Raw genomic sequence first — 19,647 nt, 5'->3', positions numbered from 1 at the left:
TGGATGGAACTGGAGGGTATTATGTTGAGCGAAATAAGTCAAACAGAGAAAGACATGTATCATATGACCTCACTGATATGAGGAATTCTTAATCGCAGGAAACAAACTGAGGGTTGCTGGAGTGGTGGGGGGTGGGAGGGATGGGGTGGCTGGGTGGCTGGGTGATAGACGCTGGGGAGGTTATGTGTTCTGGTAAGCACTGTGAATTGTGCAAGACTGTTGAATCTCAGATCTGTACCTCTGAAACAAATAATGCAATATATGTTAAGGAAAAAAAAAAAGAAGATAGAGGGAGGGGAAGAATGAAGAGGGGGAAATCGGAGGGGTAGACGAACCATGAGAGACGATGGACTCTGAGAAACAAACTGAGGGTTCTGGGGGCAGGGGGAGGATGGGTTAGCCTGGGGATGGGTATTGAGGAGGGCACATCCTGCATGGAGCACTGGGTGTTATGCACAAACAATGAATCATGGAACACTATATCTAAAACTAATGATGTAATGTATGGGGATTAACATAACAATAAAAAAATTTAAAAAAAAAAAGAAGAGGTCATTAATAACAGCAACGATTAGCCATCTCAGTCATCATTCAATCCAGACAGGAGGCACAATGGCCCTTATATCAAACCTGACCTGTGACGTAGAAGCCTTCAAGCCTTGTAAGTGAGCCTTGATAAGTCTCTCCACACAATAGGATTTCCTATTATAAACATCTGTTTTCTCACATGAACCATGTGAACATGTTAAAAATAAGTTTCTCCTTCCATATCAGTTTGTCAAAGGAATAATCAATCAAAAACTAAGGCTGAAGGTCCAAATCTCCTCCCCTCACTGATGTGAGTTTCCACCTTAACTTTCTCAGGGGATTTGAAAGTTCAATACTAGGGAAGGTAACTGTTAAACTCTTAAGAGCACAATAAAGCTTTTCTTTTTCAAACAGTAGATAACATCTACTAAAGATACTAAATGCACTTTTAAAGAAAAGAAAAAGTAAGGCAAAATGCTATAGAATGTGCCAATAATACTCCTTCTAACTCTAGGACTATGTGTACTTAGGTCTCCAAACCAGCACACTGTTGCTCTTTTCCTTAGAGATTCCTCTGGAGTCAGGTGGAACATAAATGAACATTTAGAGCAGAAGTCATAGAAAGCCCATTTCAAAATAACAATATTGTTCCTCTTTGCTCTCTTGCCATCTTCTGAACTTTATGTGAAAGAATCTTAGTCATCTAAGCTGTTTCCTAAGAAAATGAGAAGCAGATCTGTACAGAGATCAGGAAGGGCAAAGAGGATTCATCCACATACCAATGGCAAGTGATAGTGACTACCTAGAATGCTGTATTCAAAAGGATTCTGAGGTCATGTTGCCAGCTCAACAGGAAAGAATCTGGGATGATTATAATGTCTACCAAGGTCATGTGAAGGGGGAATAGCAGCACTTGCACCAGCTTATTGCCTCCCTTTTGTGTAGATGCATTCATCTCCCTGAAGAAAGCCTGGTTATTGCACATGTGACCAGGAAGATGATACCAGAATATCAGGAATAAGGGCTGCTAAAGCAAACACGGTGGCATAACTTAATGTCAGCGTCCTACCCTTCTCTCATTAATTTGTTAATATGTGCTTGAGTTGTCAACTCAATTGACAAAACCCTTTCTCTTTTAATGACGGAGAGTACTATGCAATAGAAATTATTGTGGTGAAGGAAATGTTCTATATCTGCACTTTCCAATGTGGTAGCCACTAATGGTAGCCACATGTGGCTATTGAGCAGTTGAAATATAGCTAGTGAAATTGAGGAACTGAAATTTTATTTCACTTTAATTTATGAAAATTTCAACTTAAATAGCCACATTTGGCAAGTAGCTAACATATCAGACAGCCAATATGTTTATGGCTAAATGTGACTGGAATCTGCTTAAAATGTTGATGTAAATCCAAAAGGATGGGATCCAACTCTGTTTTGTTTATTGAAATATGCTGAAAGCCTACAACACTGCCTGAAACACAGCAGATGCTTAATAAATATTCATTGAATGCATAAATGACTGGATAAGACTTCAAGTCAATCCTGAGGTATGTATAGTTTTGCAGCTTTTGGCTTTTATACATCATGAAAGGGAGATGCATGTACTATCACAATTAAACACTCTCTCAGACTCAAACCAGTAACCCAGCCCTCACTGACCTAAGTAGAGATAATATTTTCCATAGAGCTTCAAACAGATAAAGCGTCAGTTTAAACAATTTAAACATGTTTAAATTCTGCATTGCAAATACTCTGAAAGCTCCTCAGCCCCTAACCTGAAAGTAAGAAAACAATTCATTTTAGAATTGACGCATCAGGTACTCTGAGAGAATACACTATTTGGGGCAAAACTTCTCTATCATGACAGGAAGATGGCAGGGACAATATCATATTTATTATCAAATCCACTGATGGAACTGAGTTTAAGAGCTCTTTTTGGAGATGACAAAGAAAACACTTAATGTCTTTCTTAAAGTGAAGGGAAGTATCCCTAAAAAAACCACATTTGGCATATATAACTTTCAGCACCTTGGAAAAGTCACATGTAATATTCCACAATACCAGCGTTTATTTGCCCCAAAACAGTTATGAGAAGTGGCAAAAACAGAAAAGCATCACTAAAGAAACAGATCAAAGAAAACAATGATGAATTCTGTTCCAAATGAGATGGTATTTTTTTTTAAAAAACTACTGATAATATAGTGTGAAGAACGTTCCTTTTCATTAGTAATAATAAATTATAAATATTTTTGCTTTGTGAATCCGATGCCATTAAGAAAATATTCCAGAGGGAACTAGGGCATTTTGCCTGCCTTTGTGACACATGCTATCTCAATAACAATACAACAAACCATTATGCAGTGCTATTTGAAACATAAATAAAACCTCTTCTGAGTACTTTCTTCTACTTTTCAATACTTGTGGGGACATCTGACCTTGAACTGAGAGTCTCTTCTGAAAATGTTGTCCACATGTCTGAAGTTCTCCCCCTCACACATGTACTCTGCCATCCACTTTCAACCAAACCATCTAAATTACATTCAGATTTTTGTGGTATCATAATAATTTCAATATGGGATATATTTTCAACATTCTGGTCAGACTCCTTTCTTCCCCGTCTCACCCTCCCTCCAAGTTATTTCAGGTTTGCATATTTCATTTTCACATCTCAGTGGGATACCCATCACATAACATTTATTTGTGAGGTCTAAAGGCATAATGTGGGGGATTGTGAACTAGCATGTCAAAACCACATACTGCATGCGTACGTCTTAAAGAATGAAAAAAGATTCCTTTTTTCCCCAGCTATATAAGCTGTCTCAACAGTATAAGTCCAAAGTGAATACCACAACCTAATTAAAGATGAAGAGCATAACAAGCAGTATTAAAATGTCTTTCTTGATTCATTCTTCTCCAAGTTATGTTTTTATCAAATGTCCTGTCTCATTAATGACTTCAATGGACATAACGAGTATACACACCTTCTAATCTCACCACATTCAGAAGAAAGTTGAAAGAATTTTCCCCACCCTGCTTTGGGAGGTATGACAGCAGAGAACCCAGTGGTAGGGCAGAAAGAAGCTTTGAAAAAATGCCTCGTCCATTCACCTGCCTACAGGGATGAACATACTACATACTCCCAGCAGAATGAGGCTGTTTTTAAAGATCTCTAGATTCGGAAATACCACAATCTCTCTGGGGACTCAATCCCTACATTTGAGAACCTTTATTTCAAGGAAATTCTTCCTCTGGGTCTAACCACACTTCAGGAGCACGTGAGCTGTGCGGTCGCACAGGGCCCCACGTTCAGAAGGGCCCCACACTTGATTTAATGCTTTGCCATCGCCATCTTGAAATTCTTAATAATGTTATCTTTGAACTTGTGTTTTGTAAGTGAAGTCCGACGGGACAGTGAAGTGTGTGTGAGAAGGGAAGACATGCCCGATATGCGTGGCCTTCTCCCTTTCTGCCCCATAAGCTTAGAATTCCATGGCCCCTGAATGAGTGGGAGTCAGGGAGACTCAAAGCAAGTACAAGGAAGGCGTGTTACATCTAGACTGATTAAGTGAGGCATTGACAGCCCTTCAAGGCTTTTCATCTGCACCAAAACTTGTTTTGAATGAAGAAAGAAACAGGAATGACCAAGGCAGTCCATTACATTCCTGTTACTTCCCTGTATTATCCAACTATTACACTGAAAATGGTAACAGAAGGAAGGGGAAATAGAGTAACACAGAGCTCCTTTTCCTTTCTCTCCTTCCTTACTCATCAGTAAGCTGAAGGTGGAAAGTGTTGGTAGATGTGTGCATATCAAGAAGTGAAATAAAAACTTAATTTTGTGCAGTGATTCACAAGTTCTTTAAGAACAAAATATATATGCATGCATGAGCTACAAAATACAAATTAAATAATTTTGGTGATTCTACATATAGGGTCAATGCTCTTATATTTGTATGAAAACTGGCATTGCACACTCTAAAGATTGAGGGTAAAATTCATGCTAACAACTTAAATTTTTAATTTTTCTTCATTAAGAACAACATAAAATAGTAAATAAAGCACCATGATGAGAGACAGATGGCAGAAAGTAAAAAGCTTTGTTTTAGTATCTGTTTTAACAACACTTTAGCACTTTTCTCTACTTTTTTGAACAGGGGATCTACATTTTCATTTTGCACTGGGCCCTGTAAGTTATACAGCTGGCCCTGCCCTGATCCTTCATGCTCCAGATTATATCTACTACCTCTGTTCTGCCAAGTCAGCTCTTATTAGCTTTCACCCTTCTCTCCAGTCATTCACCCAACAAATATTGACTGTGCTATGGTCAGGCATTGTGCCAGATGCTGAGAAAATAAAAATGAGTAAGATATAATTCCACTCTATTCCATTATCTCATTTAATTCTTATTCAATATTGCATAGGTCCTATTATTGCTTCCAGCTTAGAGCTAAAGAAGTAGAGATTTAGAACAGCTAGAAAACCTGATCAGAAGGATTTTAGCATCAAGTGGTGGAACCAGGAACTGAGGCCACCCACGTCTTTCTGACTGCTAAATCTGAGTTCATAGTTATCATTCTTGCTAATACACTCCTAATTGTATTGTTTTCTATGACTACAATGTCCCTATTCCTAGCGTCTCAAAAATCAATTTTAGCAGTAATTTTATTTTCTCAATCTAAGAAAAAGGTGTACTCTAAATTTTCTTGCAATTTATTTATTAGTATTTTGTTTAGGACATAAAATATAGTTTGATTTTTTTTTTCATCGGACAATCCTTAGAAAATTACATTGAACTGACAAAGCCTGTGATTTTCAAAATCTTGTTCATGACTTTGTTTGCTAAAATACAGTGTATTGGTTAAAAATATATGCTTTGAAAGCAGCCAGACCTGGGCCCAAATCCTGGCTCTACCACCCACTAGTTTCCAAAAGGTACTTAACTCTCAAAGCCTAAAATTTTCATATATAAAACGGGGATGAAAACAGTACCTTAACTACCTTACCTTTGGCCATGTTTAAGATTAAATGAGATAATCCTTGTGAAACACTTAAAATACCACCTAGTGCCTACCTAGTAAGCACTAAAAATGTTAGTTTTAGTACTATTATTTTTAGTCCTATGTTCTCATAGTTGTGCTTAAAAATGGATTTGAAATGACTTTTTTCTTGAAATGGTTTCCTCCAATACAGAAAATAAGTCCAGGGGTCTCTAATTTCCAAAAGTATATTATTTGTTTGTATATAAAAGCATGCAAAAAGTTCCCCAAAAATGACACCTGGTAGTCATATAAAGCTCTAAAATTCAAGGGCTCTAAGATGTTTTTACTCATATAATCTTTCACCAAAAACTCCAAATATGAACCCTCATTTTCCCCTGTTTGGTTCTAAACTGCCTACTCAAAGAGTCAAGAGTAAAGGAGTTTATACATTATATACAAAGAACTATATAAATTTAACAAAATATTCCTGTCATTTAACAAGGCTATCTCAGCTCTCCCTAACCCTTGAAGTAACACTTAAATTTAAGAACATTGAGCAAATTAAAATGGCTGAACTGTTTTCTCTGGTGGAAAAGGAAAGGATTAGCTAATCTGAAGGTTTACGGCCATCGCTCAGGCAGTCAAATGACTATTTCCCTGGCTTCTAAGTGATTGAAGAGCACATAAAAAATAGACTGAATACCACATAAAAATGGACCATATACCTATTTTTAAAATAGCTCTAGAAAAAAAAGGCCTTTATTTGACATTTTTATTATGGTTTAAAGAAAAGAAAAACAGGATCTCGGTTAAAAAAAAAAAAAAGCCTCCATCTGATACCTTAGAAAACATGATAGCCATGTGAGATCTTCCCAAAACCACACTCTTTTCAATAATGATGGCTGTTACCACTACAGGCTTGTGGGTCCTTACCAATTCTTGAGTGTCCTGCTGCAGTGGCAGAAATGCTGCTTCCAGAATAGCAACCTGGTCAGGACTAAGCTTCTGCCACAGCCCAATCAGCAGAATCACCAGCTGGGTGGCACTTCTCAGCTTGGTGAATGACTGGAACAGATTGTCTTGGTTTTCCTCTACTGCATCTGCTAGAGCGATTACCTGCAGAAATGACAAACTTCAGTTAGGGATAATTTCACAATTCTTGAGCCCTCAACAAATTACATTTGGCACACTCTTGTTTTTCTTTAAAACAAATTGATGAACTTTGTCTCCCACAAACACAAGCTATGTTGAGTAATAAAATAGTTATCATTCATCTGTTCACTTCCTTCTTTAAAAAAAAAAAAATCCCTAAGGTAATTCCAAACCCATATGGCCAGGAGATGAAAATATCCATGAAATCAGCTTAATGGGGACATTGTTCAGTGTCTGCTTCACCATCAATTGACCTTCTACAATATATGATAATATAAGTAACCTCGAATACGGTTACAATAGTCTTTATTACTAGCCACAGAGACTGATTAAAAAATATCAAAATAACCGCATTTGCCATATAATTTAAAATAATGACTTCATTACACACTCTTCAGAAAATAACTGCCTCTGATTATTATTCTTTACATGTTACATGATGCTGGGATATCCAGTATTTCTTTATTATAACCAAAAGGTAGATAATGTTCAAACATTTGACCAATTGAGCAATGTCATTTTTAACACAAATGTCAGGCACTAGCCCACAGGGACCTGAAAGAAAAAAAAAGTGCTCAGGGTGTGTTAGCTTTACAATGCCAAATCTACTTAGGATAAAATTGGCAGGAGTAGAATTGTTGTTGTTGTTTTTTTTTTTATCCTCTTGAATAATCCTGTGGAAAAAAGAACTAAAGCAACAATTGGATGGAACATCCAAGACTGCCCATTGGTGTTTTATTTTAATGTCTTGGTGAATTTTGTGCTCATTAAAAGTAATGAACTGACTGGCCCAGAGGGTCAAGGCATCTGACAGCCCCCAGAACAGGAATAGTGAAAGCCAGGGCAATGTGAGCTCCTTTCTATCAGTCCCTGCCAGCTTGAGGAACTAGAGCTTAGATGACTTTCAGAACTCTAGTGCACATGAACCATTTGGTGATATTTCATGGCTTATTGACACTGGCCCAAAGGGCTTGTTAAAAAATCATCAAACAAGTAAGAGTTTACAGCTGTGTGGTCTCCCAAATTCCATGTAGCAACAGGGGCTGTAGGGGGACAGTCCTCAGAATATCTGGGAGATGCTGGAAAAGAGATACAGGTTCGGAAAAGACAAAGCGATTGAAGGTCCTTGCCTGACAATGCTGGGCAGACCAAGATTCTTTGCCATTTGGTTGAGGGGTTGCAGGAGATAGAAAAGACAATCACAATTCACATTCAGTTCTCCAGGGAGCCCTGGGAGTTTGGACCAAGGTCAGCATTACAAAAAAGTGCATTGTTTACTATGTACCTAATACTGTGCTACTTCCTTTCCATAGGTGTTCAGAAAAGTACATGATATCTTATAGTCCATAAGGATCTTATAATTTGTTGGACAGGAAACATACATACACAACCAATTAGTGGAAAGAAACATTACTGAAATAATGTCCTAATTGTGCAGAACAGAAAATAAGTGTAAAAGAAGTTAGCAAAGGGACAGATTACTATCGGCCAGAGTTAATATCCCTGAGGCCTCTTTTACTCAAATGAGGCTTGGAACTCATCCCTTCCCTATTCCTTCAAGAAGTCCCCTCTAAGAGACAGAGCCACTTTCCTTAAACCAAAACACCTGGAATCATCTGCTTCTTCCCCCACCCTCACCATGATTACAACTAACTCCTATTAAAGTCTGTGTTTATATTTTTTTCTTCCTGTGTTACCAATTAAGCCTCATTGTGAGGACCATCATATAATGACACAGATGCTTTATTGTTGATAAGCCCAAATCACACAAAGATCAAGGTCATAAACACCTCCTAAGTGCCAGGTATATGCAAGAATTTGCAGGAAGCACTCTAGGGAATTCAATGGCGACAGATCTAATCTCTACCTTCAGAGAGTTTATAATGGAGAAAGGAAAAAACTTCAGAGGCAAATGTTGACATTGTAGGGAAGACCCTATGAATGATAAAGGAGAATGACATTAATATAATTGTTAGGTTAATAATAATCCCTGTAATTAAGTGAGCACAGACTACATGCCAAACATTCTGCTGTGCCATACAGGTGTCAGTGCCTTCAATCCCCACACCTCCACCCACTTGGAATGATCTCTGTTTTACAGATGAGGCCTCTAAGGCTCAGCAGATGTAAGGAATTTGTCCAGTACTGTTCACAGGGATGCAACGCCCATGCTTAGAAGGGCTCCGTGCTTGGTTTAATGCCCTGCTGTCTCTGTCTTGAAATTCTTCTTCTTTTTTTTCTTAGAGAGAGAGCGTGAGCAGGGGGAGGGGCAGAGGGAGAGAGAGAGAGAATTTAAGCAGGCTTGACACCCTATGCAGAGCCCAATGTGGGCATGATCTCGTGACCCTGAGATCAAAACCTGAGCTGAAATCAAGAGTCGGACGCTTAACCAACTGAGCCACCCAGGAGCCCCTCTGTCTTGAAATTCTAAATAATTTTATTTTTGAACTTGTGTTTTATAAGTGAAGTCAATGAAGGGATGATAGACATGCACATGAGAAGAGGAGATAATGCTCATTAACTCATAGCATTAAATGTTCTTATATTTGCATTTAGAACTGGCTTGCACAATATAAGATTAATGGTTAAAGTTCATGGTAACAATTTCAAATTTAAATTTCTCCTTACTTGGAATGGCATTAAATAGAAAATAAAAACACCATCAGAAGGTGTGAAAGAGAGACTACTGAAGAAAGAAAAAAGCTTTGTATTTTAGTAGTTATTTTAACAGCACTTTCTTCCGGCCTTTTAACAAGGGCCCTGCATTTTCATTTTGCACTGGGAACTGCAAATTAAGCACTCAGCCTGACCATCACCTAGGAAGTGAGAGAGCAGGATTCAAACTTAGAGTCTCTCACTTCAAAGCCTGCATGCAACCTGAAGCACCTTCTAGGTTCAGAGAAAGGACTTACTGATTCTGGAGCACTTTAGGAAAGAAAAGGTAGAGGAAGAAGCAGTGGTGTGCTGGAACCAACTTGTCCAGCTCCTACAGGCTCCAGAGAAAGGATGGGTCGTTTGATTTTCAGTTTTGTATACCAGCTGTTAAACTCGGCCATTACTAAAAATTAAGCTACATAAACTTAAAATTAAATAAGTTACAACAAAACAAAGGTAATAAATACTCAAAACTCGTTACTTCCTAATTTGTTTACTATTGTCTAGGCCCTTGAGGTTATTTATGCTTATTGTATCTGTATGCTGGAAACACTGCAATGGTGGGTTATTGCCCATTTCTTCCCAACTTCGCATTCAGTGACCTCACATTGGTAGACTGAAATCAGCCACGGCAGAAGTATTTACAACATGAACATCAACAAATCCTCCCAACACCTCTCCTTCCCAGAGAACGAGTTGTTAAATATTTACCAGCGTGCCACTGCGAGAGGTACCTGAAATTCATCCTCAAGAATAGATGTTGGGTAAGGGTGCTTTAAAAGTGCAGGAAACAACTTGAACAAATGCATTAAAGCAGAAAAGTAGAGGCTGCTTGTTCAGGAAGGAGCAAATATTCCAGTTTGAGAACAGCATTTGATGGGATAAAAAAAAAAAGGTAATCTGGGCATCTATTGTAGAGGAAGCAGAATGTCAAGGTGAAGGGCATGCACATAACACTATAGTACTGTGAGAGTGTGGGTGTTCCCTGATGGAGGCTGCACTCAAAGCAGCTATCGATCATAGTAAACATTTGGGCATTTGCTGGGACTTAAAGTAAGGCTGTTACGCACGTTCCTCACTATCAAGGGAAAATTCTTACTAAGTGTAACAGCATGTCAGTTCAAAGACCCACCCAACTTGCTAAACACAGCTGTGGTGGAAGAATGACTTCTCAGTGAGACAGCAGCCCAAGCCACAGGATCTTTCCTGAGCAAGGCCCAAAATACATCAATCTGGGAGAAGCATCGTTTCTCCAAGATTCGGTCTTGCTGGTTATATTTCTGTGCCATTGTGGAAAGTCTGCTATCCCCAAACGGTCACAGAAATTGGAAAGAAATGGGATAAACAATTCCTTATGTAAATTACCCCCAAGGAAAATCTTCCTGACCTAATGGCCAGCATGAAATACTAAACAGATCTCCATGTTCTCAATTTGGTTTTACATATAACAGCCAAGTTTACTTTGTTCTCCATAAGAGCCAAATGAATTTAGCAGAATTAACATAGTAAAAAGGGCTGGAAAACGTAGACCCATCATGATTTAGATCTGTCCCACCAAGGCCTAGAGGATCTCGCTGCTCACCTGGAACTGCAAAATGAGGCCAATCAGCTGCTAGGGCTTAAATCTGAAGGAGAGTGATTTTTCAGTGCTCATCACTGGCTGTGCAAGATGTGTGTTCCCTGGTGTTCAACAGAACTCAGAAAGGGAGGGGTTTAGGAAACAATACATGCTAACGATTTCAAACACAAATGTGTTGATGGCCTTTGTTTTGCTTTTTCGAATTGAAGGTTTTCAAATAAAATGGAGACCCCAAAGGACATCTATGTCCAACTGCCATATCAGTTGATGCCAAAGTAATGAGGCAGAGGCCCAGGGAGCTGCTTGCAGGAAAATGCTCAACTCATAAAGTGAGTGTGAAATTAATCCCAAATACTTGCAGCTGCCAAGATCGGCTCTAAAACTGGTTACAGGAAAGCAGGAGCAGCAAAGCAGAGCAGACATGAATCATACTGTGTGAACACAGACATGTCCAATTCCTTCACCTAAACTCACCATCGAAGCTGCCTCCAAATCTCATGTGTGGCACACAGAACCCTATTACATTGCTGTTTAGCTGTCATTTACTGAGCCCTGACTGTGGGCCAGGCACTGTGCTAGTGCTGTTATATCCAGATTATCACTTGGTCCTCATGACTACCCTCTGAGATAGGAACTGTTGATCCCTGCAGCCCCCATTTCCAGATGAGGAAACAGAAGCTTAGTGCTCAGATGAGCTTAGTGCCCGTGGTCAGGAACTACAGCAGAGAAGCGCCAGGATTCTACTCCTGCCTCCTGATTTCCCACTGAGTGCTTTTTCTTCTGCAGTGGTACACAAATATATACAGTAGGTTCCTTAAAATAATCCAGTAGGTTTTTATCTTGATAATCCAATGAAGATACTAAGGAAAAACACTACTAATACATTACATCCATAACAGGCATATGTGCTTTAGTTAAATTTCCCCATTGTTGGGGCTTTTATCATGAGGTCAACTCAGGTTGAAACTTCCAGCTTATTTCTGCCCAAAGTTATGGTATAAGGAAATTAGTTCATCATTTGTAAAGGATGGGAAGTTTTTTTTTCTCTTAAAACAATGTTCCATATAATTCAAAATTATGAAGACTTTAGAAATTAGCTATTTATTTACTACACCTGCTCCTTTAGTGAAGCTACTTTAAAAAAAGGGATGATTTATTTATTTTCTACAAATCACAGACTACAATCTTTTCAGTGGTCTAAGTAAGTTGATGTTATGTAATAATAATTGTCATCATTAACTGGGGCTTTCTAGGAGCCTCCTTACAGAGATTAGCTCATCTTATTCTCAAAACAATTCTATAAGGTAGAAATTATTACTGCCCCCATTTTAAAAATAAGGAGACAGAGGGGCTCCTGGGTGGCTCAGCTGTTTGAGCATCTGACTCTTGATTTTGGCTGAGGTCATGATCTCAGGGTCCTGAGATCAAGCCCCGCATCAGGCTCCCCAGTCAGTGGGGAGTCTGCTTCTCTCATTCTCCCTCTCCCTTTGCCCTCCCTCTGCATGCACTCTCTCGCTCTAAAAATAAATAAATAAATATTTTTTAAAAATGAGATAGAAATACAGAAAGGGTCAAAGCAGTTAGTCAGCAGCAGAGCCAGAATTTATACCCAAGCCATCTGACCCAAGAAATGTCACCAAGTAACATCACCTGCATTGATTTTCTGCCTGCACATCGATTTCATCATAGGCATATGTGGAACAAATTCTATCAGAAGCTTCCCAATGGCAGGTTTCCTCTTTGCTGATATTCTAATACCCCCATATGAATTAAGATAGGTTTATTTTAATAAAAGGCCATCATGGATGAATGAGTGAAGAAAACGGAGTCATATGATATGGGTGAGTTTATACATCCCCTAGGGCTAAATACAGCAGGCTGTGCCGGGTCCGCCTTCCCTAGGGAGCAACTTTATGTCACTGTGCAATTTACTTCCCTTTTCTAGGCTCTAGGTTCATCACCTTTAAAATGTAGGGGCGGGAAATATGATCACCAACATCCAACATAGCTGTAAGTGCCAGATTCAAAAACATTTAAATTATTTTTGGATGATATGTTATTTTGAATTATCCATGCCACTTCCTGTGTTTCTCATTTAATGTTTACTGATTTGGAGTTTTTATCTATAAAATAACAGTAAGAATAATCCTCATTTATTTTATAATTATAATCCTATGAGAATTAAATGAGAGAGGTAAAAAGATGGACAATACCAAGTGTTGGCAAGGATGTGGAGAAACTGGAACCCTCACATATTGCTAGTGGTAATGTGATATGGCTCAGTCACTTTGGAAACAGGCTGGCAGTTCCTCAGAAAGGTAAACATTGAGTTGCCATATGAGGCAGCAATTACAATTCTAGGCTTATACCCCAGAGAAATGAAAATATATGTCCACTCAAAAACTTGTTCACAAATGTTTATAGCAGCATGATTTACAATAGCCCAAAAGCAAAAACAACTCAAATGTCTGTCCATCAACTGATGAACAGATAAATTATGTGTGGCATATCTATATAATAGAATACCATTCAGCCTTAAAAAGAGATGGGAGTACTTACACGTGCCACTACATGCATGAACCTTAAAAACATTCTGCTGAGTTAAAGGAGCCAGTCAGAAGGACTGCATGTGGCATCATCTCTGAGATGTCCAGAACAGGCAAAGCGATAAACACTGTAAGTAGACTGGTGGTTGCTTAGGGTTGGGGGGTGGGGGGTGGACAGGAGGGAATGGAAAATGCTTCCTAATGGTTGCACAACCCTGTGAATATGCTAAAAATATTAAATTGTACACTTCAAATGAGTGAACTGTATATATATAAATTATTTCTCAAAAAGTTGTTAAAAATCATAAGAGAAGTAAAAAGTACTGTGAAAGTATAATTCATGTAAGGTAGATAAATTAATCCAAATTAACCCAAATAAATAAACCCAAATATTTAAGCAACAATTTTGGTATGTTAATGGTTATACCATATTGTAACTTGGGCTTAATGACATTCTGAATGATGTAATAATCAAGTAACTTTGGAGTCAATTAGATATGTATGAATACTGGTAATGCAACTACTTACTAGCTGTACAATTTTGGCTTCTCTACCTTCCTCAGACTTAGTTTTCATCTATAAAGTAGTATTCAATCAGTTAACATCCTTTCTATTCATTTCTAATTTGTTTGGCTCCTGGTTACTATTTCTTAATACTCTAGTTGAGGGCTCATTTCAGTGTAGTAACATCAGGCAAATTCTACTTTTTCTGTTAGGTTAACAATGACATTGAAAAAAGGAAGACCCTTCTCCAGTACTTGAGGCACACTACTAACTACTACCTCCTAAGGTGATGCAGGACAGCTGATAATTCTGCAATGTTCCCTGGCCCTCTCTGTGTGGTCACTCAATGGAAGAGTGCTCATCTGTAGCCAAGTTTAATCAAGTTTCAAAGTAAAATGTCATGAGACCATGTATCAGATATATACTAAAAACCATGCAAGGTTACATGTATTGGATTCCTTTTTTTATTCCTTCAGCAATTCTATTAAAACACACACACACAAACATACAACTTTACCTGCTATGACTTGTTCTCTAAAAATCCTCTGAGGCTTGTTAATCAGGGAGCTAGATGTTGGGTTTTTTTAAAATACCTTATTGAAAATGCTGGAGAATTTGGTGATTTAAATAAGATGTTTATAAGGTACACTATGAAAAGGCAGAGGGAAAACAAAACTCATACTCAGCCCAGAAACTTCCAATGTAAAAAGAGCAATCATTAAGTCCCCACCATGCCCTCCATTTTCTAATACTCGGTAAACAGTGGGTGTCCCATAAATGCTGGCTGAATTAATGAACCTCAGAGTCCACCTAAAACTCCAGCAAAACTAAACTGCCTCTTAAATCCTAGACATACTCAATCAGGCATTATCAGGCTCCCAATTTGAATGGAACCCAAGTGATGTCACATGGAAACAACAGATCTACCTCAATATATCTGTCATCTACTTAAAAAAAAAAAAAATTGCTTCAGTTCACCTTTAGCCACAGCTGCCTAACACCAGGCTACAGACAGCTATAATGACCGCTGAAATGAATTGTTTGTTCACATGGCTGCCCTTTGGTCAGAAAGACACACTTTCAGTCTAGGGGAGATCTGGAAGCAGGCAAGAAAAAGGGCATACTTCCCACAAACAATGTTATTTGTGATAGTGTTTGCTGCAGACTCCAACATGGGAAAGCCCCTGCAATAAGGAAGAAGAAAAAATTTACCATGTCTAAACTTTTACTTTGGCTGAAAAGATCCAATTTGTATCCAAAAGAATTGTTCTTTTAACAGAAACAGTGAAATAAGGTTCAAAATGAAAAGAGAAAGGGCGTGATGAATCAAATGCCAGATAAGCATGTAAGAAGTGCTTCATTATCTGTGTACTCAACTTTTAACTAGATAAAAGAGAACCCTAGGTTTTTAACTGGAAGGCATAGAAAGCATCTAATTCTTAGCTACTTTTGCTACTGTGTTATTTTGTATAAATAGGACAGGGGACTAGATTACATTCTATTACACTTCTCATGAAGTAAAAACCTAGCATTCCCCTATAACAAGCATTTAGCTGAAATTCCTAAACCAAACCCAGGATTAGAATACATTTTTAACCATGTTATCATTTGGGGCTAGCTATTAAAACAACAGGGAAAATGTACCTGTTAGTAAAAAAAAAAAAAAAAATTTCAGTCACACATGATTTGTCTTCATAAAAAGAGACCTGCTAATTGGCCAAATCACCTGATGCTTTGGAACATCGAGGTATGATCGTTGACTCTTAGAAGTCATGATGGTTTTACTGGTCTAGGATTCTAATTTTCCTTGACACCAATCTACACTTGCCAAAAGCCTTGAGAATTCATTTAAAACTGGCTTTAGAAAAACAAATTATTCCTGAGAAATTTCTTTATACTATATACTATAGAACCTTTTTTTTTTTCTTTTTTAATGTTCTGCCCAGAAGAATATGAAAGGTAGGCAGTGCTGGAATATAGACTTTGGCTGGGACTTTTAAAACATATACCACTGATACATAAAAATATTAAATAAGACAATAAATCATTTGCAAGTGACACAGGGACAAATTTTGCTATTTCTGCAAAGTTTATTCATCAAATAGACATGTAACTTAATCAGCTCAAAGGAAACTAACTCCAATTCTTGGCTAATATAATGCTAAAAATACAATGGATCTCAAACCTGATTACTATTTTTACCTTCCTCCCACCCTCCACTCCCCCGCTGACCAAATTTTTACCTCTTTCCATAAAATTACCTACTTATAGCCAAGTGAAACCCCAATTTAAAAAATAATAATTAATGGAATCAAGCTGTAAAAAAAGAATGAATGTTCTCTGGACCACGGTTACTCATTGAACAGATCGCAGTTAAAGCTGGAATCTATGGTTGGCAATGTCAGAGCTCGTTTTACAAACCCTGGAGAATGCCACAGTTATCACTGTCCAAAAACAACATTCAAGAGGTCTGATCTGAATAGTTCCTAAGTTCAGAATATTTTAGACCACATTCCGAGAGGCAGACATATCAGTAATTACGTAGCCACCCATACAGCCTTGAGTTCCATCTCCAATGAAGGCAAATGATGGAGAGATGGGTACTTGGTTGGTTATCCTAAGGGCATTCCTTTAGCTAAGGCTGCTAATGCTAAGACACATTATTACATGTGATCAATTAAGGCATGCTGATAATCCACCTAAAAAAGCAAAAAGAGAAACTGGAGACTCCAACAGTGTTGATGATGGTGTTGAGCATTTCCTTCATTACAGAGTTTAAGAGGTAAATGTGGCATTTTCACAACACAGTGAAATTGCTGAGTTTTCTCTTTCTATGCATCTCCTTTTAAAACATCTAGTTTTTCAGAGTCCATTTCTCTTGAACACCAGTGGTTTTTATTTATTTTTGCTTTTTTAGATAAAATACATAATAGTTACATCACTACTATCTGGTAGTACTTTGGCAAGACATGTACAGGGCCAAATGGCTCAGACCACATGGAAATAATACAAAAGTCAATGAGTGGAGCTTCCTGGCTTCATATGGAGTGAAATAAGGGTAAACTATTGGTATTTCTACAATCATAGGTTGTTGGGACATTATAATTGGAAGAGGCCTTGCTAAAGGTATGTTGTACGTGATTTCTTCTGTGCTGTAAACTCCTCCAGGCCAAAGACTATTTTATTGTTTGGTGTACCCCTTCCATAGCCTTAGTCCCACTACAGGCATTTACTGTTAAGTTTAATATACTGAAGTAAAATAAAAAGCCTGACAACTCAGTAGCGCAAGAGTGTCCACTAAGATAGCAATTTATAGGGGCGCCTGGGTGGCTCAATCAGTTAAGTGTCCAGCTCTTGATTTCAGCTCAGGTCATGTCTCAGGGTCCTCGGATCAAGCCAGGCATCAGGTTCCACACTAAGTGGGGATTCTGCATGAGGATTTTCTCTCTCTCTCTCTCCCCCCTCGCCCCTCCCACCGCTCTTGTGATTGCTCTCTCTCTAAAATAAATAAATCTTAAAAAAAGAAAAAGGACAGCAATTTATAGGAGCACTACTTGGGCAATGGAAATCCATCCCTACATTCCAGGTGGACAAGACCAAGGCCTACCATTTTTAAAAAGCTTTTATATGCTATTTATTGGGTCTACCATAGGTATTAAGTAGCTAGGCTCTAAATTCATACCTTCCACAAGTATTACATTACAATGAATTAGTAAATTCATTCAATCTTTACCATTAAGTTTATGTGATGAATGTTATAAAGCCTGTAATTTAACTTTAAAATACATCATCATAGAAAAGGTCATATGATATAAGCAGGTGAGTCAGTTTAAACTACACTCCAGAGCAGGTTCTCAACCTTGTCACTAATGACATTTGGGGCCAAATAACGTTTTGTTGTGCTGGCCTGTCCTGGGCACTGTTAGAAGTCTAGCAACACTCTGGACTCTATAAACTTGATGTCAATAGCACCCTCCCCCCGAGTTGTGGCAACCAAAAATGTCTTGGGACACTGCCAAATATCTCCTTAGGGGCAAAATCACCGTGGTTGAGAACCACTGCCCTAGAGTCTGAGTTTGTGCTCAAAGGAGCTACCCTTCTATAATCAGAAGCAAAGCTCACGTGTCAGAGGTGACTACCCAAGCACTTAAGTTATTGGTGTCTCTACCAATACCAGAGACTTTCTAATTACCATAATGAATTTCAGAAATAGGTTCTGATTAGTGAGATCAGAGGTTGGATAATCAGCATTATGGTGTTAGAAATAGATTCACTGGCAAAATCAACCGTATTAAGATATGTGAATTGGCTGAATATTTTTCCGCTCATACTTTTCTTTACATAAAAGAGGGATAAGAATCCAGGAAGACACTGAGAGGATATGGTCCAAGGCTTGAGCCTAAAAGATCCTGTGTCCTGCCTTTGGGGCAGATTTCTAGCTGATGCCCACTATGAGGGTAAGTAGATCCAAAGATTACTGTCCTACCTGCCTCAAGTGAATCTTTCCAGGAAGGTGGTATTCTAGTGCCTACAAGACGTAGATTTGAGCTTCACGCAGCCTACTGCAGTACAGGCTGCATGAATTGTTCCATGCTTATAAATGTTTATTTAATGTATGTCTTTGTATAAGGCAAAATTGGACATGAGACTTACTTCGATTATAGCCAAGGAGAATGGTTACAGGAAAACAGTTCACTCTCATCCACCTCAAGCTTTTTGATGGCTATCATTACTTACTGAAAAGAATTTTGACATGACCAAATTGGCAAAGATAGTGTACAAGGTCAATTAAGTGCTAAGTGATAGGGATAAATGCAATTTAAGAGCTGCCTAAAAAGAACTAACAGTAAGGAAAACAAATATATTAATAAAAACAACAACTTCTGCTTACTATGTGTCCACTATGCCAGGCACAGTCCTAAGAAGTCAATGGATATTATTCCTAAACCTTTCAACAACATTTTAGGTAATTATTATTTTTGACTTATGAAGAAAACAAGGTTCAGAGAAGTTAAGCAACTTGTTCAAAAGCACACAGCAGAGGTGCCTGGGTGGCTCAATCATTAAGCGTCAGCCTTCCACTCAGGTCATGATCCCAGGGTCCTGGGATCAAGCCCTGCATCAGGCTCCCTGCTCAGCTGGAAGCCTGCTTCTACCTCTCCCACTTCCCCTGCTTGTGTTCCCTCTCTTGCTGTGTCTCTGTCAAATAAATAAATAAAATCTTTTAAATAAAAAAAAATCACACACCAGTGCCCAAATTCAAACCAGGTGTGCCTAAAACCTCCAAAGCCCAAGCATTTCCCAGCCCACCACACTATAGCTTTAGATACATACACACACACACACACACACACTGCTAGATGATATGCGTTATACAAATGACTATTGGGTTGAGTTAACATACGAAAAATCTATAAACAAGTCTTCCCCACCAACCTGATTTCCTGGGGATGAAGGGCCTACAGATTCTTCTGGTGGTCCTTCTTTTAAGTAAATCCACATTTGAATGTTTGAATGCCTTTGGTTCAGAAAAGCACTCACAGTGCTGAACATCACTCCTACTGTCTTCCATCTACATCTCTGTTACCTGTCTGGCCCTGGAGTCATTGAGTTTGCAACCCCTGCAATAATCACAAACTTTTCAAACATAAAACAACTACAACAAGTATGGAGAAACAGAAATCGCCCACATGACAAATGA

General features: G+C 38.4%; 1 protein-coding gene across 6 annotated transcripts in view; it reads right to left on the bottom strand.

Moving 5' to 3' along the window:
• The window catches only part of BBS9 (Bardet-Biedl syndrome 9), a 475,024-nt gene that overhangs the window by 101,628 nt on the left and 353,749 nt on the right, over nt 1-19,647 (bottom strand). For all 6 annotated transcript variants that reach the window (XM_044920165.1, XM_044920167.1, XM_044920168.1 and 3 more), the window contains one exon: nt 6,444-6,626. In XM_044920165.1, coding sequence (XP_044776100.1) covers nt 6,444-6,626 — 183 coding nt within the window. The remainder of the gene's footprint in view (nt 1-6,443; nt 6,627-19,647) is intronic.

This window comes from Neomonachus schauinslandi, chromosome 12, assembly GCF_002201575.2.
Source record: "Neomonachus schauinslandi chromosome 12, ASM220157v2, whole genome shotgun sequence".
Classification (NCBI taxonomy): domain Eukaryota; kingdom Metazoa; phylum Chordata; class Mammalia; order Carnivora; family Phocidae; genus Neomonachus; species Neomonachus schauinslandi.
This window is presented reverse-complemented; position numbering and strand designations above follow the sequence as displayed.